This window comes from Artibeus jamaicensis, unplaced genomic scaffold (assembly GCF_021234435.1).
Source record: "Artibeus jamaicensis isolate MK-2021 breed Jamaican fruit bat unplaced genomic scaffold, CSHL_Jam_final scaffold_369, whole genome shotgun sequence".
NCBI lineage: Eukaryota > Metazoa > Chordata > Mammalia > Chiroptera > Phyllostomidae > Artibeus > Artibeus jamaicensis.
This window is the reverse complement of record NW_026522042.1, coordinates 66999-87003: the sequence shown is the minus strand read 5'-3', so window position 1 is coordinate 87003 and position 20005 is coordinate 66999. Positions and strand designations below refer to the sequence as shown.

At 44.8% G+C, this 20005-nt stretch overlaps 1 protein-coding gene across 1 annotated transcript; it reads right to left on the bottom strand.

The window, feature by feature from the left end:
- Positions 1–408: 408 nt before the first annotated feature.
- Positions 409–11763, bottom strand: LOC119039771 (histone-lysine N-methyltransferase PRDM9-like). The gene is made up of 8 exons (XM_053657425.1): positions 11565–11763; positions 9193–9349; positions 8476–8577; positions 8006–8277; positions 7527–7594; positions 6228–6421; positions 3800–4281; positions 409–3463 (listed from the first exon to the last, which is right to left on the bottom strand). The coding sequence occupies exons 1-8, from the start codon at positions 11751–11753 to the stop codon at positions 2828–2830; spliced, it is 2100 nt and encodes a 699-aa protein (XP_053513400.1). The 5' UTR covers positions 11754–11763; the 3' UTR covers positions 409–2827.
- Positions 11764–20005: the final 8242 nt, after the last annotated feature.

Genomic DNA, 20005 nt, shown 5'->3' with positions numbered 1-20005 from the left:
CAGCTCGGTTGTGTGAAGGAGGAACTGTACAAGGACAGAGGTGACGGCATGTGCATTTGGGGGACACCTTGAAGGCTGGCAGCTACACTAGGAATGTGGTTTGCTGCTGAAAGGGAGGGAGAGGGAACAGACCTGTCTATTCAATATCTTGAATCGCTAAGCCTTCTTGGAGAGCTCCAGGGTCTGTCCTCGTGCTGGTCGTGGTGACCATCACCTGCCAGTGTGCGGGTTCCCCTTCCCACTGTATTTCAGTGCCAGCCACACTGCCAGCCAGCACTACACCAGGACCCTGTCCCTCTCCCATGGCCCGTGCTGAAAGCCACAGAATGTCGAGGTTCTGGTGTTCTCTCTGGGCTGTGGTGGTGGGGGAAGAAACAGGGAAGGGAAACAAAACACAAGACACACATGTTCCTTTAAAAACATAAAAAACAAAATAGTGGATATTTATTATTGCAACCCACGTAGTTTATGTAGACACTCTTCACAAGCCTGGCACTGGGAGGACACAAAGGTCACTGTTCCAAGTCATGGGGGTGGGTGTACCTCTTTGGTGAACCCACCCCAGCAGGAACAGGGTGGGTCGTGCTTAGGTCTCCCTCATGCCGGAGAGGTTATGATGAGGTCCTGATTGTTGACCATCTCTCTGTATTGAACTCAGCTCTGGTTCTAAGTGTGGCCTCTGGGAGCTGCTACCACCCTTGCTTATGCAGATGTAGATGTTTATCTTGTTCTCACCCTGAGTCTCGCTGGACTCCCACCCATTGGGTCCATGGAAATTTTGTGCTCTTGGGCCACTGTGGACATTACCTGGGAATGGGTGGCCAGGAATGACCAATATTGTGCATGTCCATTATATCATCGGACTTCACAAACAAAAGTTTAAAGATACAATAAGTAATAATTTTGAGATGGTGTCAGTGATGTATGAAGCCCTATGGGGCCCAGGTACAAGGAGAGTGCATTATAGTAGCTGCTGCCTCGTGGGCTTCATGAATGCCACATGCAGATTGGGTGCCCATCACAGGAGAAACTCAGTTCTTCTTGCCAATGCAGTCAAGAATTACAGATCAGCAAGTGTATTAGCATGCAAGCAGGGTTTATTAGTGACACATTCTCATGGAAGAGGACAGGTCTTGCTGAGGTGGGGGTGAAAGGCAAGAGCTTGGGTGGCAAGAGCACCAGGCCCTTTGTCCTGAGGAGTTATATAGTTGGTGGGTGAAAGTAGTGCCAGCTTCCAAGGGGACGGACTACCCAAATGTAGTTATGTGTGTGGGTCGTTAGCTGAATCCTTATCTCAATTCAGACCCCACTTGGACATCTTGTAAAATAGATACATAACAGGAGAGTTAAAGTAGAGGTAGTTACCCAACGTTACCTATGGGCTTTCTGTAAGCACTAGGGGCCCTCTCATAAAACAGATTGTGGCCAGAGGCAATTAGCCAAATTTGTTTTATGGGTCCTTCTTTACCTTGAGTGCTGTGGACTCCCTCCCATCCTCTAGGGCTTAAAATGAATAGTTTCAAAGCCTTTCTCTGCCACATACTGGAAATGATACCTAGAATTTCAACACGTTGTTGGACCATCTGGCGATAGACTTGGACCAGGCTCAGGACTCCTGAGTTAGTGGGTGACACATGTCTTCCTCGTCCTCCCTGCCTTGGCTTCCCATCTATCCCACCTAACACACCAGTTGGGGCAGATGCTGTATCCAGCCTGTGTCAGTTCTCAGCAAGGGGTAGCCAAGGGTCTTGTTTCACAGGTCACTCTCAGTACCACCTGCCTGTGCTAAGGAGGCTCTGAAGGTGCACAGGGTCAGTGGGAAGGGGGTTACCGGGAGGGAAGTACATCCCCCACCTCAGGCCTCTTTCTCAGGGCAGCTGGGTCTATGTGGGGAAAGCAGTGGGGTCTGTTCATATTCTGAATTTGGCTACAGACCCCTACCCTGTCCTTATCATCCTTTGTCCAGCACTAAAGACCTGGAAGACATGGGCACTGAAGGCTGTTCAGCAGGACTTGTGATCTCAGTGACCTTCTTGCCAGATTCTGTCTGAGCTGACTCAACTTTGAATGTCAAACCAAAAGGCTGGAGTTCCCATTTCCATTGCACAGTCTAGGAAGCAGGCAAAGAGAAGTTGAGAATCTTGCTTTAGGTCACAAAGCTGGAGAAGACAGAGCTGAGACTCAAACCCACTGTCAACTGGTGTGGAATCTGTGCGCTGTGCACCAGGAAATGCTGACCCTGAAAAGGCAGCAAGGAGTGAGGAAGAACAGGTGCCCAGATTCAGCCAGGCTCACGTCCATGCACAAGCATCCATCTCTCCCTGCCATTTACCTCTGAGGCTCCAGAGGTTGTAGGAAACCAGAGGAGCCAAGAGAAGGCAAGGGAGGAGAAGTACGGAGCTGATTAGGAGAAAAGGCCCTTTCCAGGAGTCTGGGGAATTACCTTCCTGGGTGAGTCTGTCTCAAATCCCTCTCTTTTGGGAGTAACGAAAGTAGACTGATTCCACATTTACACATTTGTAGGAGTTGAATTTCTGTGGCTGAGAGTATGAGTTCTTTGTGGCTCTTTAGGAATCCTCTGCTTTCACTGATGGGGAAAATGAGAGATGTGTATGGAGACAAAACGTTTTAGAATAGGTCAAGAAACCATGAACGAGTTTGGTGCTGACATCCCCATATCACTATGGAACTGTTTGTCCATTTCATCTCTTGTAATGAAACTGGAAGGTTTGTTTAACCAGTTACTTCTCTACTAATTACAATTTTGGGGAGAATAAGGGGCTGTGAACTTCCTATGGCTACTGATATGTGACTTAATGCTAATGACTCACTCACTCCACCTGCAAACATGGGGCTTCTCCCCTGAGTGTCTCCTCTGGTGTCTGATGAGATGTGACTGCTGTGTAAAGCCTCGCCCGCACTCCCTGCAAACATAGGGCTTCTCCCCAGAGTGTGTCCTCTGGTGTCTGATGAGATTTGTCTTGCATGTAAAGCCTCGCCCGCACTCCCTGCAAACATAGGGCTTCTCCCCAGAGTGTGTCCTCTGGTGTCTGATGAGAACTGACTTCTGTGTAAAGCCTCGCCCACACTCCCTGCAAACATAGGGCTTCTCCCCAGAGTGTCTCCTCTGGTGTGTGATGAGAGTTGTCTTGTGCGTAAAGCCTCTCCCACACTCCCTGCAAACATAGGGCTTCTCCCCAGAGTGTGTCCTCTGGTGTGTGATGAGAGTTGTCTTGTGTGTAAAGCCTCTCCCACACTCCCTGCAAACATAGGGCTTCTCCCCAGAGTGTGTCCTCTGGTGTCTGATGAGATGTGACTTGCATGTAAAGCCTCGCCCGCACTCCCTGCAAACATAGGGCTTCTCCCCAGAGTGTGTCCTCTGGTGTCTGATGAGATCTGACTTGCATGTAAAGCCTCGCCCGCACTCCCTGCAAACATAGGGCTTCTCCCCAGAGTGTGTCCTCTGGTGTGTGATGAGATTTGTCTTGTGCGTAAAGCCTCTCCCACACTCCCTGCAAACATAGGGCTTCTCCCCAGAGTGTGTCCTCTGGTGTCTGATGACATCTGACTTGCATGCAAAGCCTCGCCTGCACTCCCTGCAAACATAGGGCTTCTCCCCAGAGTGTGTCCTCTGGTGTGTGATGAGAACTGACTTCTGTGTAAAGCCTCGCCCACATTCCCTGCAAACATAGGGCTTCTCTCCAGAGTGTGTACTCTGGTGTCTTATGAGAATTGACTTCCGTGTAAAGCCTTGCTCACAGTTCCTGCAAACATAGGGCTTCTCGCCAGAGTGTATCACCTGATGTGTGATGAGATGTGATCCATCATTAAAGCCTTGCCAACACCCTCCATGCTGGATTGTGACAATTTTTGACATTCCTACTTCCACAAAGAACTTGCCTGTGTCCTCTGGATTCTCTTTCTGGCCACTCCGGGGCTCTTGTTCCATCATTCTCTCGTGCTCACTAGAGCTCATTTGTTCTTTGGAAGGTTGGAAAAAGGGTTTTGAGATTCCCCTCTGATTGATCCTTTTAAGCAAAGGTTTGGACCTTTCTTTGACCTCTTGTCCTTCAGCTTTATCATTCCAGCTGTGTGTACTAGTATGTTGCTGCTGCTGATTCTGATCCTCTGGATAGGGTTGCTCTGCTTGGAGGTGATTTCTTGCCGATGTTCCCTGGAGAATCTCAGAGGGATGATTGAGTTTCATGTGTTGTCTGAGAAATTCCTGAGTGGAGAAGGCCAGAGAACAGGAGGGACATGGGTGCACCTCTGGCTTTGGTTCTGCTGAAAGAGAAAGGTTTGGTCAGGGCAGGTGCTGACGACAATGCCTGGACTGTATGATTAGTCTCCTGGTAAGACCTGCCCCGTGAGTCCTTCTTACTGTGGTGACAACACAACCTGTGTCTCTCAGTGTCCACTCGCCGTCTATTCTTTTTATTTTTATGCAGTGCATCTTCCTCAGAAATCCAGAAAGCCCACATCAAGGGTCTTTTCTAATATTGCCCAGACTAGGGACTTTTGGAGCATGAGAGGCCATTTCACTCCCTGTGTGGATGGAACTGCAGTGACCTTTCTCAGGTACAGGTATCTTCTAAGTCACGTTACAGAGGAAAACCACAGGCTCCAACTAGGAATCGCTTCTCTTGGTTTTCCAAAATAGTAAAATAAAATGTCCTTCCTCAAGCCTCACACCAGATATTTATGCTTCATCTTATTCAGTGTTACACTAGTTCAAATACACTATGAGGACCTGTTTCAAAATATTTCAAGCACATTTTTTACACGCCTGACTCCTGTTTCTCTCTGGCCAATCCACCACGCTCTCTCACTTGGAGATGAAGTAAGCTGAGGGGTTCCCCACTGGTTTATTTTCTAAAAATTAACAAAATATAATCAGACTAGAGAACACACCACTCTATAGCTGACAACTGCACACTTTCATTCAGGAAAGTCCCCAGTGTCTCAACTCAGGTCATCGGCACTGCATCTCTGGGCTGCTAAGTATCTGCCTGATCTGTTTTTACCTTCTGTGCCAGGACAAGACCTTGAGTGACCCTTGGCCAGTTCAGTGCCCCATCTCTTTTCTTCCCTGGACTAGCTGCTCCCTCTGCCTGGGATCCTCTTTCCGCAGGTATTTTTGTAAATGCTGTCTCCTGAGAGAGCCCTTCCAGGACTACCTGCTACACACCTCCCCTCACACTGATCCGCAGGCACTTGTACTGGATTAGTTTTCTCCAAAGCACTAACCGGTGTGTGGTGTTATGCACACACAAGCACGTGCCTGGGTTTCTCTCCTTCACCCATCAGCTCCTCAAGAGCAGTGATTCTGTCCTCATGTTAACTGTATTTCCAAGTCCCAGGACACCATGCACCACAGAGTAGGATCTCTCATGATAATTCACTGAAATGATGAATGAATGCGCCCTGCCTGATTGGTGTGGCCTGGTGGGTTGGGTGTTGTGTGAAAACTGAAAGGTTACAAGTTCGATCCAGTCTTAGGGCACATGCAGGGTTGGGGGCCAGTTGGGGGTGTGCCATAGACAACTGGTTAATGTTTCTCTTACATATTGATTTTTCCTTCTCTCTCCTTTCCACTCTGTAAAAATAAATAAAATCTTGTTTTAAAAGACTTGATTTATGTATTTATTTATTTATTTATTTTTCAGAAAAGGGGGAAGGGAGGGAGGGAGGGAGAAACATCAATGTGTGGTTGCCTCTCACATGCCCCGTACTGGGGACCTGGCCCAAAACCCAGCCATGTGCCCTGACTGGGAATTGAACTGGTGACCCTTTGGTTCACAGGCCGGTGCGCCATCCACTGAGCCACACCAGTCAGGACAAAATCTTTAAAAAATAATGAATGCCTACAGACAAAAATGTTTTATTTAGAAGTATTGAGGAAAACTCAGAAGAAACAGCTATAAAAGTATCAGAAAAACTACCTTGGTGAGAGAGCTGGTTAGTGCTTGAAAATTTTTGTTTTGCCTCCCAGTCTTTCAGCACTGTATGCAGTTGTGTATTTTGTTCATGAACTTTTAAAAAAATAAAAAGATAAAAATTTTGCCTAAGAGTCAAAGGCATGTGAATGTATTGTGAATTTCTGAAGCATGTGATCTGAAACTTTACTGACTTTAGAGTGGATTTTACTCCACTTAAGAGTTGGGTCATGAATATTTCTATGGAGAATTCTCTCTTTTCTTTCTGTTTTGAAGAACAGCGGTGCCCACCTCTCTCAGCCACGAACTCTCTCTTCCACTTGCTGCCCCACTTGCTGCCCAGCTCCTGGCCATACTCATCCCCGCACCAGACCAGCAGCTCACGGCCCGGCCTGACAACCCGGCAGGTTCGGTAGAAAATCTGCCTGTGGTACTGAAAGGCCACCAGGTTCTGTTCTTCATGATCCCGGGCACAGTTCACATACCTGGGATTGAGGCACATAAGGGAAAAGAAAACCATGGTGATGAGTTCCCACTACCTGTTACATCCATGTCCAGCTCCTCACTGACTCTGAAGGCCCTCAGGCTCTGGTGTTGCCCAATGCCCTTAATGCTCTCAGGGAACCCTCTGTTCAGTGTCTGAGTGTCTGTCAGCATGTCATGTGAATTCCCACCTCCAAGTCCTGCTTGCAGTGTTCATCCTGCCTATTACTATTTTCTAAAACCCAGTTCTAGACTTAACTTCCACTCTGACTGGCCATAATGTCCAGTGATCTCTGGCTTCTCCAAACTCTAAATCAAGTTGTCTCATGCCACAGAACCTGGCTCTGCTTCTAAATTAACTCACTAATTATCCAGTACTCAGCCCACATCTGTTTTCTCCTGAGAGGCCTTTTCCAACCCCCCTACACTTTATGTAGGATACCATTCACTTGCCTGCCCAAGGTTACTATAGAAAATTGAATGTCTTTTTTCTCTTGTTAGAATAAAACAGAACAATAGTAGTTGATTCACATTCTGTTAACCCTGATTAAAAAAAAGGCCCTCGTCAGGAAAGGGGCCCATGACCATTCCTCTGCAGGCCTCAGAATCCAGTTCTAGTTTGCAGTGAGGATGGGATGGTTTGCTGCCCTCACAGGTTTAGGCCACCCTTGGTTTGTGCTATCTTGACACTGTGCACTTCTTGAAAATTATAGTTTCTAAAAGCAGCTGTTTTTATCTCTCTGTGAGAGGTCCTCCATAAGGGCATGGGTTGTGTGATCTGAAGTTATTTATTCCTTCACCATAACTAGAATATAGTAAGTGCTTAGTTAATGTTCATTTGATAAATTAAAGTGTAATCCAGTGTCCCTAACCTCTTCAAGGTCCTTTCCAGTGCCCAAATTGTGTCTAGCAGAGAGCTTTTTATTTTGGGAACACATGCTATACTTTTTTCCTAAAGTCCCCTGAAACAAAAGAACACTGTATAGAAAAAAAGGGGGGAAAAAGGATCAAGGGAGACCACTGAGGGAGGCATGATGAGAGGGACAGATATATGGGCTTGTAGGGGATGAGAGTCCCCTCTGGTACCCAGAGACCTGTTGACCTCACCTCATCCAGTTGGCCCAGACCCTGTCCTTTCCATCCACATACTCATAGCAGTTTCTCCCTTTGGCGATCTGTGTTTCAGAAAAGAAGGTAAAGACCTTTTATGTATTTCATGGGGAGGTTACAGTCAGAATTATTTTACTCCACAGTCATCAAAGCTCTTTCCACCTGTATGGGGATTCAACTGCCAGCTGTGACCACATGATATTTTTCTTACTCATCACCTACACAGCTGAGTCTACCTATCCAATCACAGCAGGAGCCCCACAAGGGAGGAGCCACTCTTTTGTGTCTCCACCACTTTGCTCCCACTTACCTTCTGATCCTTCAACAGGAGCTCTGTGTCCATGTAAAGTCCAGTCAGTACACAGAGCTGACCACACTGTCCCCTCCATGTCTAGCACATAAGAGGAGAGGTCCCCCCAAGCCTCAGAAGGAATGTGGGAAGCCAGAGGACAGTGGAAGAGGTAAATAGTTCTCACCAGCCAGGAGTTTTTGCTCTTGGCTACCTCTTCACCTTCTGTGATGTGTCCTGCATAAGTGCCAAAGTGCAGACCCACTGGCAAATCAGCTGCCTCATTCCACACTCCAAGCCCAGCCTCAGGGAAGCCCGATGGCCCAATTCTCAACCCAGCGGGCCGGGTGAGGGCTGAGCGGTGGGGATGCCCCTCGTCCACTGCACTGTCCTTTACAAATGCAGGGGGTCCATGTACTGCACAGCTGTCGATGAAGAAGTTCTGACACTTCTCACAATCTGGAGGTGAGAGCAACAGGGGTTAGGGAAGGTGTAGCGCATGTTCCTGGACACACAGAGCTTCAGGGGGAGTGTGGCACTGACATCACTAAGACTCAGTCCTGTGCTCCAGGTCATTAAGGAAGGGAATGATTTGGGGACCAAAGGACTAGATGAAATTATTGTATCATAATATATTTCTGAGTGAGGGTCACTTACAAAGGTAGTCATCATCCTGGGGCTCGGTGACCTCTTGGTACACACAGTCCTTTCTTTCTTGTAGGTTGTACATCTTCACATCCATTTCCTTTCTCTTGAGTTCTAAGGTGGAAAAGGCCAGGTGAGCAAGGTGGTGTGGTGTGGATTGTTAGTTCCCATTTTATCATATAACACACAATCTCCTCTCATCAAATGACCACCTGTCCTTTTGCACACTCTGGTATTTTACTGTTAACTATTGGTTCAGAAGAGGAAGACTCCACACTAACTACAGAGGACTGATTCAATTTCAGTTTCTAGATTTTTCCTAGTACCAGGTTTAATTTGCCAACCTTTAATCATTCATAAAATATTTATGGAGTGCACATTGTGTTAGGCACTGAGTAAAGGCCTGGGCACACAACACCAATAAAGTGTGGTTGCTATTATTACACATGGATTTATTGGACAAGTTGCATGTGTCAACTGTTTTAAATTTAATTTAATGTTTTCCTACAATATATGAGTGATGTTTCCTTATCTTCACTTTACACATTAGCCTGCAGGAGCTCAGAGAATTTATAGGATTTGCCCAAAGGTCCAGTGGTAACTTCAGTCTCAGCTTCGCCTACCTTAAATCCAGGCCCATCCATAGTCCACCCCACATGCCTAGGTCATACTTATCAGCCCTTCTGTAGGACTTAGAGGAACTTAAGTTTCCAAATTATTTTTTCTTACCTGATTTTCGTCTAGTGTGCTTTCCAAAGGCACATGCTTCTGCAGGAGGGGACATTGGTTTCTGGGCCTCCTCTGAGTCACTTGCAGTCATCAAATTTGCTGTTCCTGACAATTCCTTCAAACTATATTCATTGCTTAATGGTGTCTTGGATGCTGCCTTCAATATAAGAGTCACATATTAAAAGATAACGTATATTTAATTTTTTAAGGCTTATGGTACATTTTACATGCATGTCCGTAATACTTCAACCCTTGGAAATACCTAGGGAGTATGAATATTAGAGGGGATAGGGCCAATGTGGGTAATGAATCCAAGATTAGAACTCATGCCTTATGGCTCTTTTCTTTCAAATGTCTGTATAGTATTGAGAGTGAAGGATATTCGGAAGAGAGTAAGGAAATACTTGGCAGAAACATATCTAGGCAATAAATAAAATGGTGATAAAATTTGCAATACCTTAGAAAGAATATTTGTATTTAGATTAGCTGGTTCCCACCGATTCTGTTTGAATAAGGCTGTATCATTAGCTAGTTGTCTTTAGTTTCATGACCTCTGACATAATAATTTTCAATGTTACAGTGAATGTACAACTAAATAATGCTCACCAAAGTGTTCTGTTGTGTAATACAGTATGGATGTGAGATTACAGTCCTGTTATCAATTTACCCCTCAGCTCTCTCCATATTCCACAGCTCACAGAAATTGCCTTCAGCGTTCATTGATTATCTTCTAATTTAATTTATAATTGTGAAATCATTCAGTAAACATTTAGGGGCCCTCAGGGGCCCTGACCTCGGCCTGTGACCTCTGAGAAGTCTCAGGTATGGACCTGAGCTGTCAAAGAGCTCACTACTTGGAGGGAGGCAGGTTGAACAAATGATTTTAAATAGGATGAGAGCAGCCTCACTGGAACTCAGAGAAAGAAGCTGCCACTTCACTCTATAAGAAAAGGCATTTGAAGTCAGTTCCAGATGGATAAGTTTCTATAGAAGAGTGTGTAACCTATATGAAGTCCTGAGTCATTTTATTATTTGTTGTTTCTCAATCATCAAACCTGAAGCTCCTCAGGGGCGGGAGATGCTTTTTTTTTATTAGAGTGGGAGGCTGTGATCCTGGACACTACACTCCTCTTCATCTGGGGCCACCCCCTGGACAAACTGCCTACACATCATATACTTTCCTTAGTCAGAGGGTCTTAGTGCATCTCTCACTTCAGCATAGCAGACAACTTTGCTTGAAACCGTCAGTCAGATGAATGATGTAATGACATATGGATAAAACAATGTAAACTTTAGGAAACTATGAAAGTTTATTTTTTTATTTTTATTTTTATTATTTTTTTATATTTTTTAAATATTTTATTTATTTATTTTTAGAGAGAGGGGATGGGAAGAAGAAAGAGTGGGAGGCGTGTGTCTGCCTCTCTCCTCTGGGGACCCCTGCACTGATGTGCCCTACTGGGAATTGCCGGCGAACCTTGCCAGGATGATCCTGAGCTAGCCAGGGCAATTTTTTTAATTTTTAAAAAAAGATTTTGCTTATTTTCTTGAGAGAGAGGAAGGGAAGGAGAGAGAGAAACATTGATCAGTAGCCTTTCACACACACCCAAACCAGGAAACTGGCACACAACCCAGGCATGTGCCCTGACCAAGAATCAAACCGGTGATCTTCCGCTTTGCAGGATGACACCCAACCGGTCACGGTGGCCAGGGCAAAACTGTGAAAGTTTTAGTAAGTTGGTAAGTGTTTTAGAGAAGCAACTATGAATCAGATTGCACTACCACTGATACTGTGATCTTAGACATATAGTCAAACATTTCTATCTCTCTGAAAGATCACTTGCCTCATTGTAAATGGTGACAGTTACAGTACGTACCTCATCGGGGTGTTGTAATGTTTGAGTGAGTTTATTCACATAGAATTCTTAGTCTGAAACATTGTGAGAATGAAACAAATGGTAGTTACTGTTGTTGCTGTAGTTGTTAACTATTAAGATGATGATGAGCCCTGGCTGGTGTTTCTCACTGGATTGGGTACTGGCCTGCAGACTGAAAGGTCACCAGTTCCATTCCCAGTCAGGGCACACACCTGGGTTGCAATTCAGGTTCCCTACTTGGGGGTGGATGAGTGGCAACCCAGACAGGTGTGTTTTGCACATGCTCCTCTCCTCATTTTCTCCCTCCTTTCCCCTCTCTCTAAAACATCAATAAATAAAATCTTTTTAAAAAGATGGTGATGTCAGACAATGTGTTGAAGAGACCAGGAAAGGAAGGCCGCAGTTCCTAGGATACTTTCAGCATTTTCCTGCTCTTACCTGCATTTCTACCCATGGGGCAAATTTTCTTGTCAACAGGATTTGGGACATACTCACCTTCTGGTGTTTACTCTGTTCCCTTCTGAAGGCCACCCAAGAAGGTTTCACTGAAAGATGATGAGAAATCAGTGTTTTCGCTGGTAAATGTTTCCAAAATATGGAGATTCTTATTAGGGACACAGAATTCTGAATGAGTAGTCCAAGAACAAACCCAGGATGACTGAAGAATGTTTTCTGAGGTTTCATTAAGGCCTAGGCTTCTATTGGGGCCATTCACTCATTTCATTAGAATGATAAAAAAATAGACAAAGTGTTATCTATGCTTCACCCTATGTTCATAAAGCATCTATTATCATTTACTAAAAGATACACTGGCCTCTCCTGACAAAAATGTAAGAAAATGTAACTGCACAGAAACTCCAAGTCTTCAACATAACCCTTTCTCCAGCCCATTTTCTTTATTCAAACTGGCCTTGACCAGCTAAGGGCACCAGGACCACCTCGCCTCCTTTCTCTGGTATCCTCCCCCCTCTGCACATACTGGCCATCCACACCCTTTTTTAATCTCTAGACTCTAGTCAGCATCCACAATCTGATGACCACAGAAACAGAATTCCAGTCAAGTCGAAGATCACATCTTGACTTTACCTGTGTTTCAGTCCCAGACCCATGAAAGTGGACTGACCCCACCGAACACTCATGATACGGGACAGAAGGGCACCATGGCCGACATCAGAAAATGATACAGTGATCAACCACTTCCGACCTTGGCCCTCCCCCCAGCTCCCACCATCACCATGTTAATACTGTTCTCCTCGGTTTCCATGCAGGCTATTGGGCAGCCAGGTGTAGGGACACTCCTCACCGGCCAGACCTGCCTCCCTCTCTTTCGATGACAACTCTTCTGAATTAGTTATTTCTTATTCACTTGTATATTCCTATACATTTACTGGTTATTAATGTGTCTATAAATATATATGATTATGTTGCACACTTGAAAGTTCACAGGAATAGCCCCTCACTGTACCACACACTGTTCTGCATCCTGCGTGTTCACTGAACAAGCAAACCCTTTCCCCTGGTTAACTCCTGAGATGCAGCCTGACCTAAACCAGGTCCGTGCCAGGAGGGTAGCTCTGGCTCCTCCTGCCCCTCACCTTGCCGCCTTGGAGCCCATTCTTCATCAGAGTCCTCAGGGTCCTCCTCCTGGAGCTCAGTGGCCTGCCCGCAGTGACACATAAAAGCTGGTCGCGGGGCCCTGAGACCTGGAAAGAGACAAAACTTTTGTCCTGAAAGCAAAGAGCCTGGAGGAGGAACAAGCTCCAGGAAGCCCGTGTGACTGGCTCGGCTGGGATGGGAGAGTGAAACGAGTTGCTGTGAGCGCTGCACCAGCAGCGCGAGCCCTGCTGTGATGCTGTGACTGAAGGAGCAAATTCCCCCTGGTCGATGTCCACGCAGGAGGAAGGCGGGGGGCTGCAGGCGGATGGAGCCGCCTGAGTCGGAGCCAAGCCGGCGGGTTCCTCGCGCCCAGCGCCTGCGCACTCAGCTACCTGGGCTGGGGAGCACGTGCGAGTCCCTCCTCACGTTCCGGTACGGGCCTTTGTCCCGGTCTCCCGGTCGCAGTGACCCACTCCCCTCTGGAGAAGTAGAGGGAAGCGTCTTCCGAAGCTTCTTCCGCCTGGAGAGCAGAGTGGAAACGCAAGTATCTCGGTGATGCTGGAAGGGTCTCCCTGGTCCCTGTGCCGCAGGCAACGCGGAGCCCGTAGTCTCTTCCCCGGTCTCCCGCAGGCTCTCCACCCGGGCCGGGTCCCGCGGGCTCTGTTCGCACCCTGTTCCCCCACTTCCCTGCCCCGCGGAGTCCCGTCTCTCCCACCAGCGCTGCGTCCGCCATGCTTCTCCCTCAGGGCTGTGCTGAGGGCCCCCGTCGGGGTTCAGGGCATCCCAGCCCCGAGTCCGAGGAGCCTGTGGAAGGAGGAGACGCTGAGAGGACCGAACATCTGTCTCCTGGTTGGCGGGGCGCCCGGAGGGGGACGCGGGAGGAGGGGCTGGACGGGCCGGGGCGTCTTCCGGGCTGAGGCTGGGGGAGGGTCAGACCCTGCGGCTGAGGAGATTTGGGGCCTCCCGTGGAGGGGCTTCCGGTTCCCACCACTGAGTAGCAGAGTCGGTTTCCAGGACGACGGCATTCGGAGTTTCTGAGTTTGGGGAGATTCGGTCTTTCCGGGTGAGCTGCAGGTTGGGTGCCCCGAGCTGAGGGGAGCTGGGGTTTTCAAGGTGTTTGGGGGTCTAAGCGTTGGAGGTCTTCTGAGTTAGCGCACGTGGCCCCCTCAGGATGAGGACACCTACGGTCTCTTAGGCTGGACTTTGAAGGTCTCGGGCTAAGGGCGCCACGTGGCAGGGCTCCCCGCTTACCCGTCAGTCTCCCGCGGCCCCTGCCGAGCCGCCCACCTCTGCCGGGCTCTTCTCTGAGCTCCGGGGCTTCCCGCCCGAGGGGGTGTGGGCCCAGTACTGAGTAAGCCACCTGGGAACAATCCGCCAATCAGTGCTGTGATCCCGTGGCCCTGCTCACCAATGGGCGGTCAGAAGAACCTCAAAGGGCGGGGACTGGCACAGCTCCCGGGGTTCCCGGACTGGCCAGTTGAAAATCCGCCCCGCCCCTCGGGGGGTTAGGCTACTCTGGGTCCCCAACCTCCCGTCACACAGCCCGCAGCTTGTAAAGTGTTTACTTGGCATTTACATGGGCCGGTGAGGGACCTGACCCGCAGGAGCTGGGAGCTCGGAGCCCAGGCCTGTGTCTAGGGTGAACGTGGCCCTCCTGCCGCATGACAAAGTGTCTTTGTTCCATCAGACCGTGGTCACGATCCGCAACATTCGTCTAGGCCCGTGCTTGCCCTCCCTTGTCAAACCGACATTTGCAAGATGTGCAGAACCAGTGAGTACATGGTCAAGACTGCATTTGGTGGAAACAGGTCAGTAAATTCTGACCACGCTATTCACAGACACAAAATAAGGTCTCAAAGATTTAAACGCAACAAATGACAGAATAAGTACACTGGAAAACACACTTGGAGAATTTCAAGTCTCAAAAGAAGTCGCGTTGTATGAGTAATATGTATGTTTAAGTAACTCTGTTGCAAAAATATTTTAGAAATAGGAAGACGAGATAAAACCAAACAAAACTAAATAAATTTTGAAATAGTGTGAAAAACCAACAAGTATTTTGCATAAAAATAACGTATCAAGTTTAAGGACGGGGTCCACAGAGCAGAGTCAGTGTCGATGCTACTGGCTTTCATGGGATAAAGAGGGAAGAGTGTTTCTGGTCCATACCTAGTTTTGAGCACGTAAATATAACTTCATTTCCATGGATGGAACTGCGCCAACTAACTGTAATTATTATTGTGAAACTGCATAAAGGGAAACCTCACTAAAGAGGAGTTGGGGGTCAGTGGGGTTGCTCCACATAGCACCACCCAGGGTCAATTACAGGAAAAATTGTCTCAGGCCCCAACATGAATATGTACTGTGTGCTTCCAGGAGAAACTGACTCCCCAGCAACTCTGCCAGATAGAAGCCATCGTCACCCTGAACTGGATTTTCTCCGCTGCACTTTCTTTTCAAATGACCCCTCCCAACTCCCTCCTTTCTCCCTATGAAAATAACGTTCATCTCCTTTACTGATAATCCTTATTGCCAATCTTGCCTATCATTATTGATAGTAATCATCTTTTGCTAAAGCTTGCTTGTCCTAAATTGCAATTTTTGTTACTATTTCTGAATAAATCCCTTTTCTTCTGGTAAAATAACTGCCTGCTATATTTTTAAGGTGAACATAATTTGGTGGCTCTTATTGGGATCCAGAGGACTGCTGAGATCTCTGAGGCTGATGAGCAAGCAGGTGCAGTGTTCTTGCTCTGAAAGACTTGGGGAAAGGTCTTTTGGTGCAGACTCTCCAGATCATTTCGAGAATAGCTATTCAGAAATAATATCCTCATACCCTCTGACCCAGATATTCCACTTTTCAAAGTTTTTTTTCCAGTAGCCCTGGCCTGGTAGTTCAGTTGGTTAGAGTGTCCTGCCTATATGCCAAGGTGGTCAGTTCATTCTCCAGTCAGGGCACATACAAGAAGCAATCAATGGATGAATGCATAAGTGGAACAACACTTTCTCTCTCTCTCTTTCAAATTAATAAATGAAAAATTTTAAAAAGCATAAAAATCCCCCTAGTTATGCTTCCCTGTGTATGAAATGAAATATGATTAAAATATTGTATCCAACACTTATATAATAACATAATTTTAATGTTTTCAGTAGAAGAGAATTTGTTAAAGTATGGTTTAATCACACTGAAATATTATAGAATGTTGAAAATGGGTGAGGATACACGGTATTTCATTAAAGAAATATTCCATTGTAAGGTGGTTCTAATGGAATATAACAGAGAATGGTTTCTAAGCAATGTTGTCATGTGAGAAAAGTGACCTGCAAAACAAATTGTGTTTAAAAAAAAACCCAGGCAGAAAACATGTGCTGAAAGGAGACACAGGGACTAGTAGTATCCACAGGGATCAGGGTCTGGGCAATGTGCAGGGGAAAACTTGCTTTTCCTTCATGTCATTTGGAACTGTTGTGTCATTTCTTTTCTCTTTTACTTAAATTAACCTCATCTGTTATGCATATTTTTGTAGATAAAAGAATGAATAAGATCAGTAGTTGGTTATATATGTATGCATTTAAAAATGACTCAACAAAAATGCTGCACATCTTCATTAGATCTAGTGCCCGGTGCTGCCTTCTTTATCTGAATAGCACCTTAACCACCCAGAGTGTCCATTTGCACCCAAAAGTCTATTCCAGCAGGAACATTTCCACAGTGCAAAATATACTGTCACACAGTTACTGTTTGTTTCGGAGATACAAATCATTTATTATGAAAAATCAATTTTGTATTTAAGTACTGGATCCAAAGTCATTTACAGAAACGCAATTAAGAATATTACAAACCCTGACTAGTGTGGTTCAGCTTCGGTGTCTGGCATCTGGCAACTATGGTTAATTGTCCAGCTTCCACTCTGGAGTCTGCTGTAGAGTCTTGGTTATGAATCTGGGTCCTGTCTCTGAGGTCTGTGGCCTTGGTTTGAATCTATTTGGCTATGGGTCTCAGATCTGGGGTCTCTTTGGGTGTGGCTTTGGGGTCTCTGGGTTTGTGTGTGGGGTCCCTGTACATGTCTATAAATTTATAGTCGTTGGCTCCAAGTCAATGTCAAGAGGTATTCCAAGGTTGGGGTGTGGTGAAGAAGAAAACTTTAGTGCAAATATCTCAATTTTAATTCAGAATGGCCATGAGTACAGAATGGTTGTTCAGAAGCTCAGTATTGTCACAGGTGAATTATGAAGCAGCACACTGTGTATCAACTCAGTACTGCTGCTTCTTAGTTATGTAGCATCAGGGCTGTGAGGAGGCCCTGAAGTGGGGCAGCCCTGGGGCAAACTCCCTCTCCTGCTGAGCTGCTTAGGGCTTCTCTGCTCATCTACATGACTTCTGGTCTAGACCTTCATTTCCTCTTTGCTGGGCTGTATTTGAACATGAAGAAGTGAAAATTGGAAAGGCTGGGTGAGCAAAGAAAGGCCTCTGGTGTTGTCACCACAACAGACTAGACTATTATTATTTGAAAATTATGCCATTGTTTTCCCATTGTAGTTTTTAAGCCCTGAGACAGCCTTTTTGTTGTTGGTGGTGGTGGTGCTGTTTACTTAAATTATATAGAAAAATAAATATAATTGAAAATCCTACCCGAATAGGTAGTAGCTGCTATTATATTAAGTGTATATGCTTCTAAACAAGGTGGGGGTGTGTGGAGTGGGACAGGCGGAGGGGGACAAAGGGGAAAAATTGGGAAACTGTAATAGAATAACAATAAAAACCATTTATTAGAAAATATATATATACCCTTACAGATATCACTAGTTGCATTTTCCATTCTTCCACTTTCTCTGGATTTATTATTCCAGGTTTGTAATATGCAAAATTTGTGAATTTTCAGGCTTTCTTCCTAATGTGCATAGTTATCAGTACTTTTTCCCAGAGCATTTTTATGTAAAAATTTTATTATCATTCCATTTAAATTATGTTTTAAGTGCAATTGTAGTTTAATTTATGGGTTATTCAGAAGTGTATTTCATAATTTTTAAATATAAGGACTTTCTAGTTATCTTTTATTACTGATTGCTAGATAAGCTGCAATGAGAGCAAGAAACATACTTTATATAATTTCAATCCTTTTATATATATTTTTGAAACTTGCTCCACAGTAGAATACAGTCAATGTAAAAAACAAAACAAAACAAAAAACAAACAAAAAACAAAAAACCTCCAAGCTCGGTTCTGTGCTGCCATCTCTTGTTTATTTTGGGAATAACACCTTAGCGCTGGTCAACAAGAAAAATGGTTGCTTCTGGTGGAATGTCAATGACTGTTGATGGCAATGGTATTTTGAAGTGTATTTTACACTATCTCAAGGTATGGACTGTCCAGTTACCTTGTGACTGGTTTCTGGATGAGGGCAAAGGATGCAATAAATGTGTTTTATGTGCCATTTGTTGGAACTTGCTTTATATCACTATATGGTAAGTTTTTACAAAAATTCCCAGGGTGCTTGGAAAGCATCTGTGATTTGCAGTTCTGGGGTGTAGTGAAGTACTTATGTACATTGAATGCCATTTGATTCTCATGTTTTTTTTTAATGTTTTTACTATTTTTTTATGGGTTTTACTGGCTCTGAAACAGAACCTCAATGATAGAGGTTGGTTCAATCTCCTATTATAGTTGTTAATTTGTGTATTTTTCCATGCATATAATTTTGAGTTAATGTTATAAAGTGAATACAAATTTGGAACTGGTACATTGAACTTTCTAATATGAAGTACTCCTGTTTATGTGTAGTATTGTTTTTTTGTGTTCAAGTCTGCTATGCCATGATATAATTTTCATTTGGTTAATGTTCATATAGCATATTTTCCGGATGTGTATAGTAAATGCAGGGATCTTGGCTGGCAGCATCTCTGTGTGTTGTGGCTGCTAGTGAACAAATACACACGGAAAACAGAAGTCCTGTGGACAAAAAGGGATGGCATGGCCACTCTCCGACAGAGAGAGGGCAAGAGGGCCAGAGGCCTGTGTCTGGACAAGCTTTTATTGTTTTTCTGGGTATATTACATGGAGGGTAGTCCTCATTTACTGTACACAGGTTCACTGCAGGGGACTACCTTTTACAGATAACAAAGGAAAGAATGCTGCTAATTACTTCAAAGAGAAGGATGTTGCAGACTGAGGGGAAAAGTGGTTGAACTGGTCACACTCCATACTTGGGAGGTTTAGCTCAGATTTTAGGAAGCTGCAGTAAGCCCTTGCTGCCCCAATTCAGGGTTAGGGAGTTTTAGCAAAAGAAAGTCTCATAGCAGTCTAGGTACAATGCAGGCCTGACTCTGCAAGGGAAAACCTCTCTGTGGGTGTGGTCCTGCATGCCACTTGCTCCCCACTGGTTTTCTACATGAGTGCTGAGCTACATTTCCACGCCACTCAGAACAGCTCTCTACATTTCCCCCATTCTTTCACTTTAGATCTTTTTGCATATTTCAGATAGCTCTCAGTGTTTCATATTAAGTATGAGTAGCTATTAAAACCAATCAACGAATTGAATTTGGCAGAGGATGTAATGTAGGGGACCCAGTATTTTTCCTATTTAGTTGTTCCAATACCTTTTATTACATTATAAATATTTTCCCACACATCTAAGGAGAGATCTTTGTCATAGAAAATTTCCATCTGACTTTGCATTTATTATTGGATTTTGTATTCTGTCCCATTAATTTATCTATTCAAAGGCCATTACCCCACTGTTTAGATTAATGTAGATTTATAACACAATATATAGTTATGTTGAGTTGGGTAGGTTGTATTTATTAATTTCGTTTTCCAGAAATCTCTTTTCACTCCTCATTTTAACGAGTGTACTGAAAATGAGTTTTAGTTTTAAAATGTTGATATTTTAAACTATCACAATAAATTTATAAGCAACTTTGGGAAATTGACATCCTTATGTTTTTTATCAAAGAATACGAAGTTACTTTCCAGTTGTTCAAGTGTCTTTCTTTGGGCATCGTTTTAACATTTTGTTCACACAGATCATGCGCATTCTTGCTGAGGTTAATGTTAGCCCTTGTATCTGTTTTGTTACTATTGGTTCTTTTCGATTCTATCTTCAACTTAGTGTTTATGTGTGTGTGTATATATATATATATATATATATATATATATACACACATATATATACACATATACGTATTTATTGCTCTGTTATTCCCTCTCACTGTAATAAATTTTATTATTTGTAATCTTTACATTGCTTTTCATGATTCATCAAGGTAAATAACGGATCATACAATAATAAAGTTGTATTACTTTAGTTGTGTGAAAAACATGTAAAAATAGACAATGCTTG

Coding starts and splice junctions, on each gene's coding strand:
- LOC119039771 (XM_053657425.1), bottom strand. CDS start 11,753: ATGAAACCTCAGAAAACATTCTTCAGTCATCCTGGGTTTGTTCTTGGA. Junction 8,578..9,192: donor GCACACTAGACGAAAATCAG/GTAAGAAAAAAT, acceptor TTTCCACCTTAG/AACTCAAGAGAAAGGAAATG. Junction 6,422..7,526: donor GTCTGGGCCAACTGGATGAG/GTGAGGTCAACA, acceptor CCTCAATCCCAG/GTATGTGAACTGTGCCCGGG.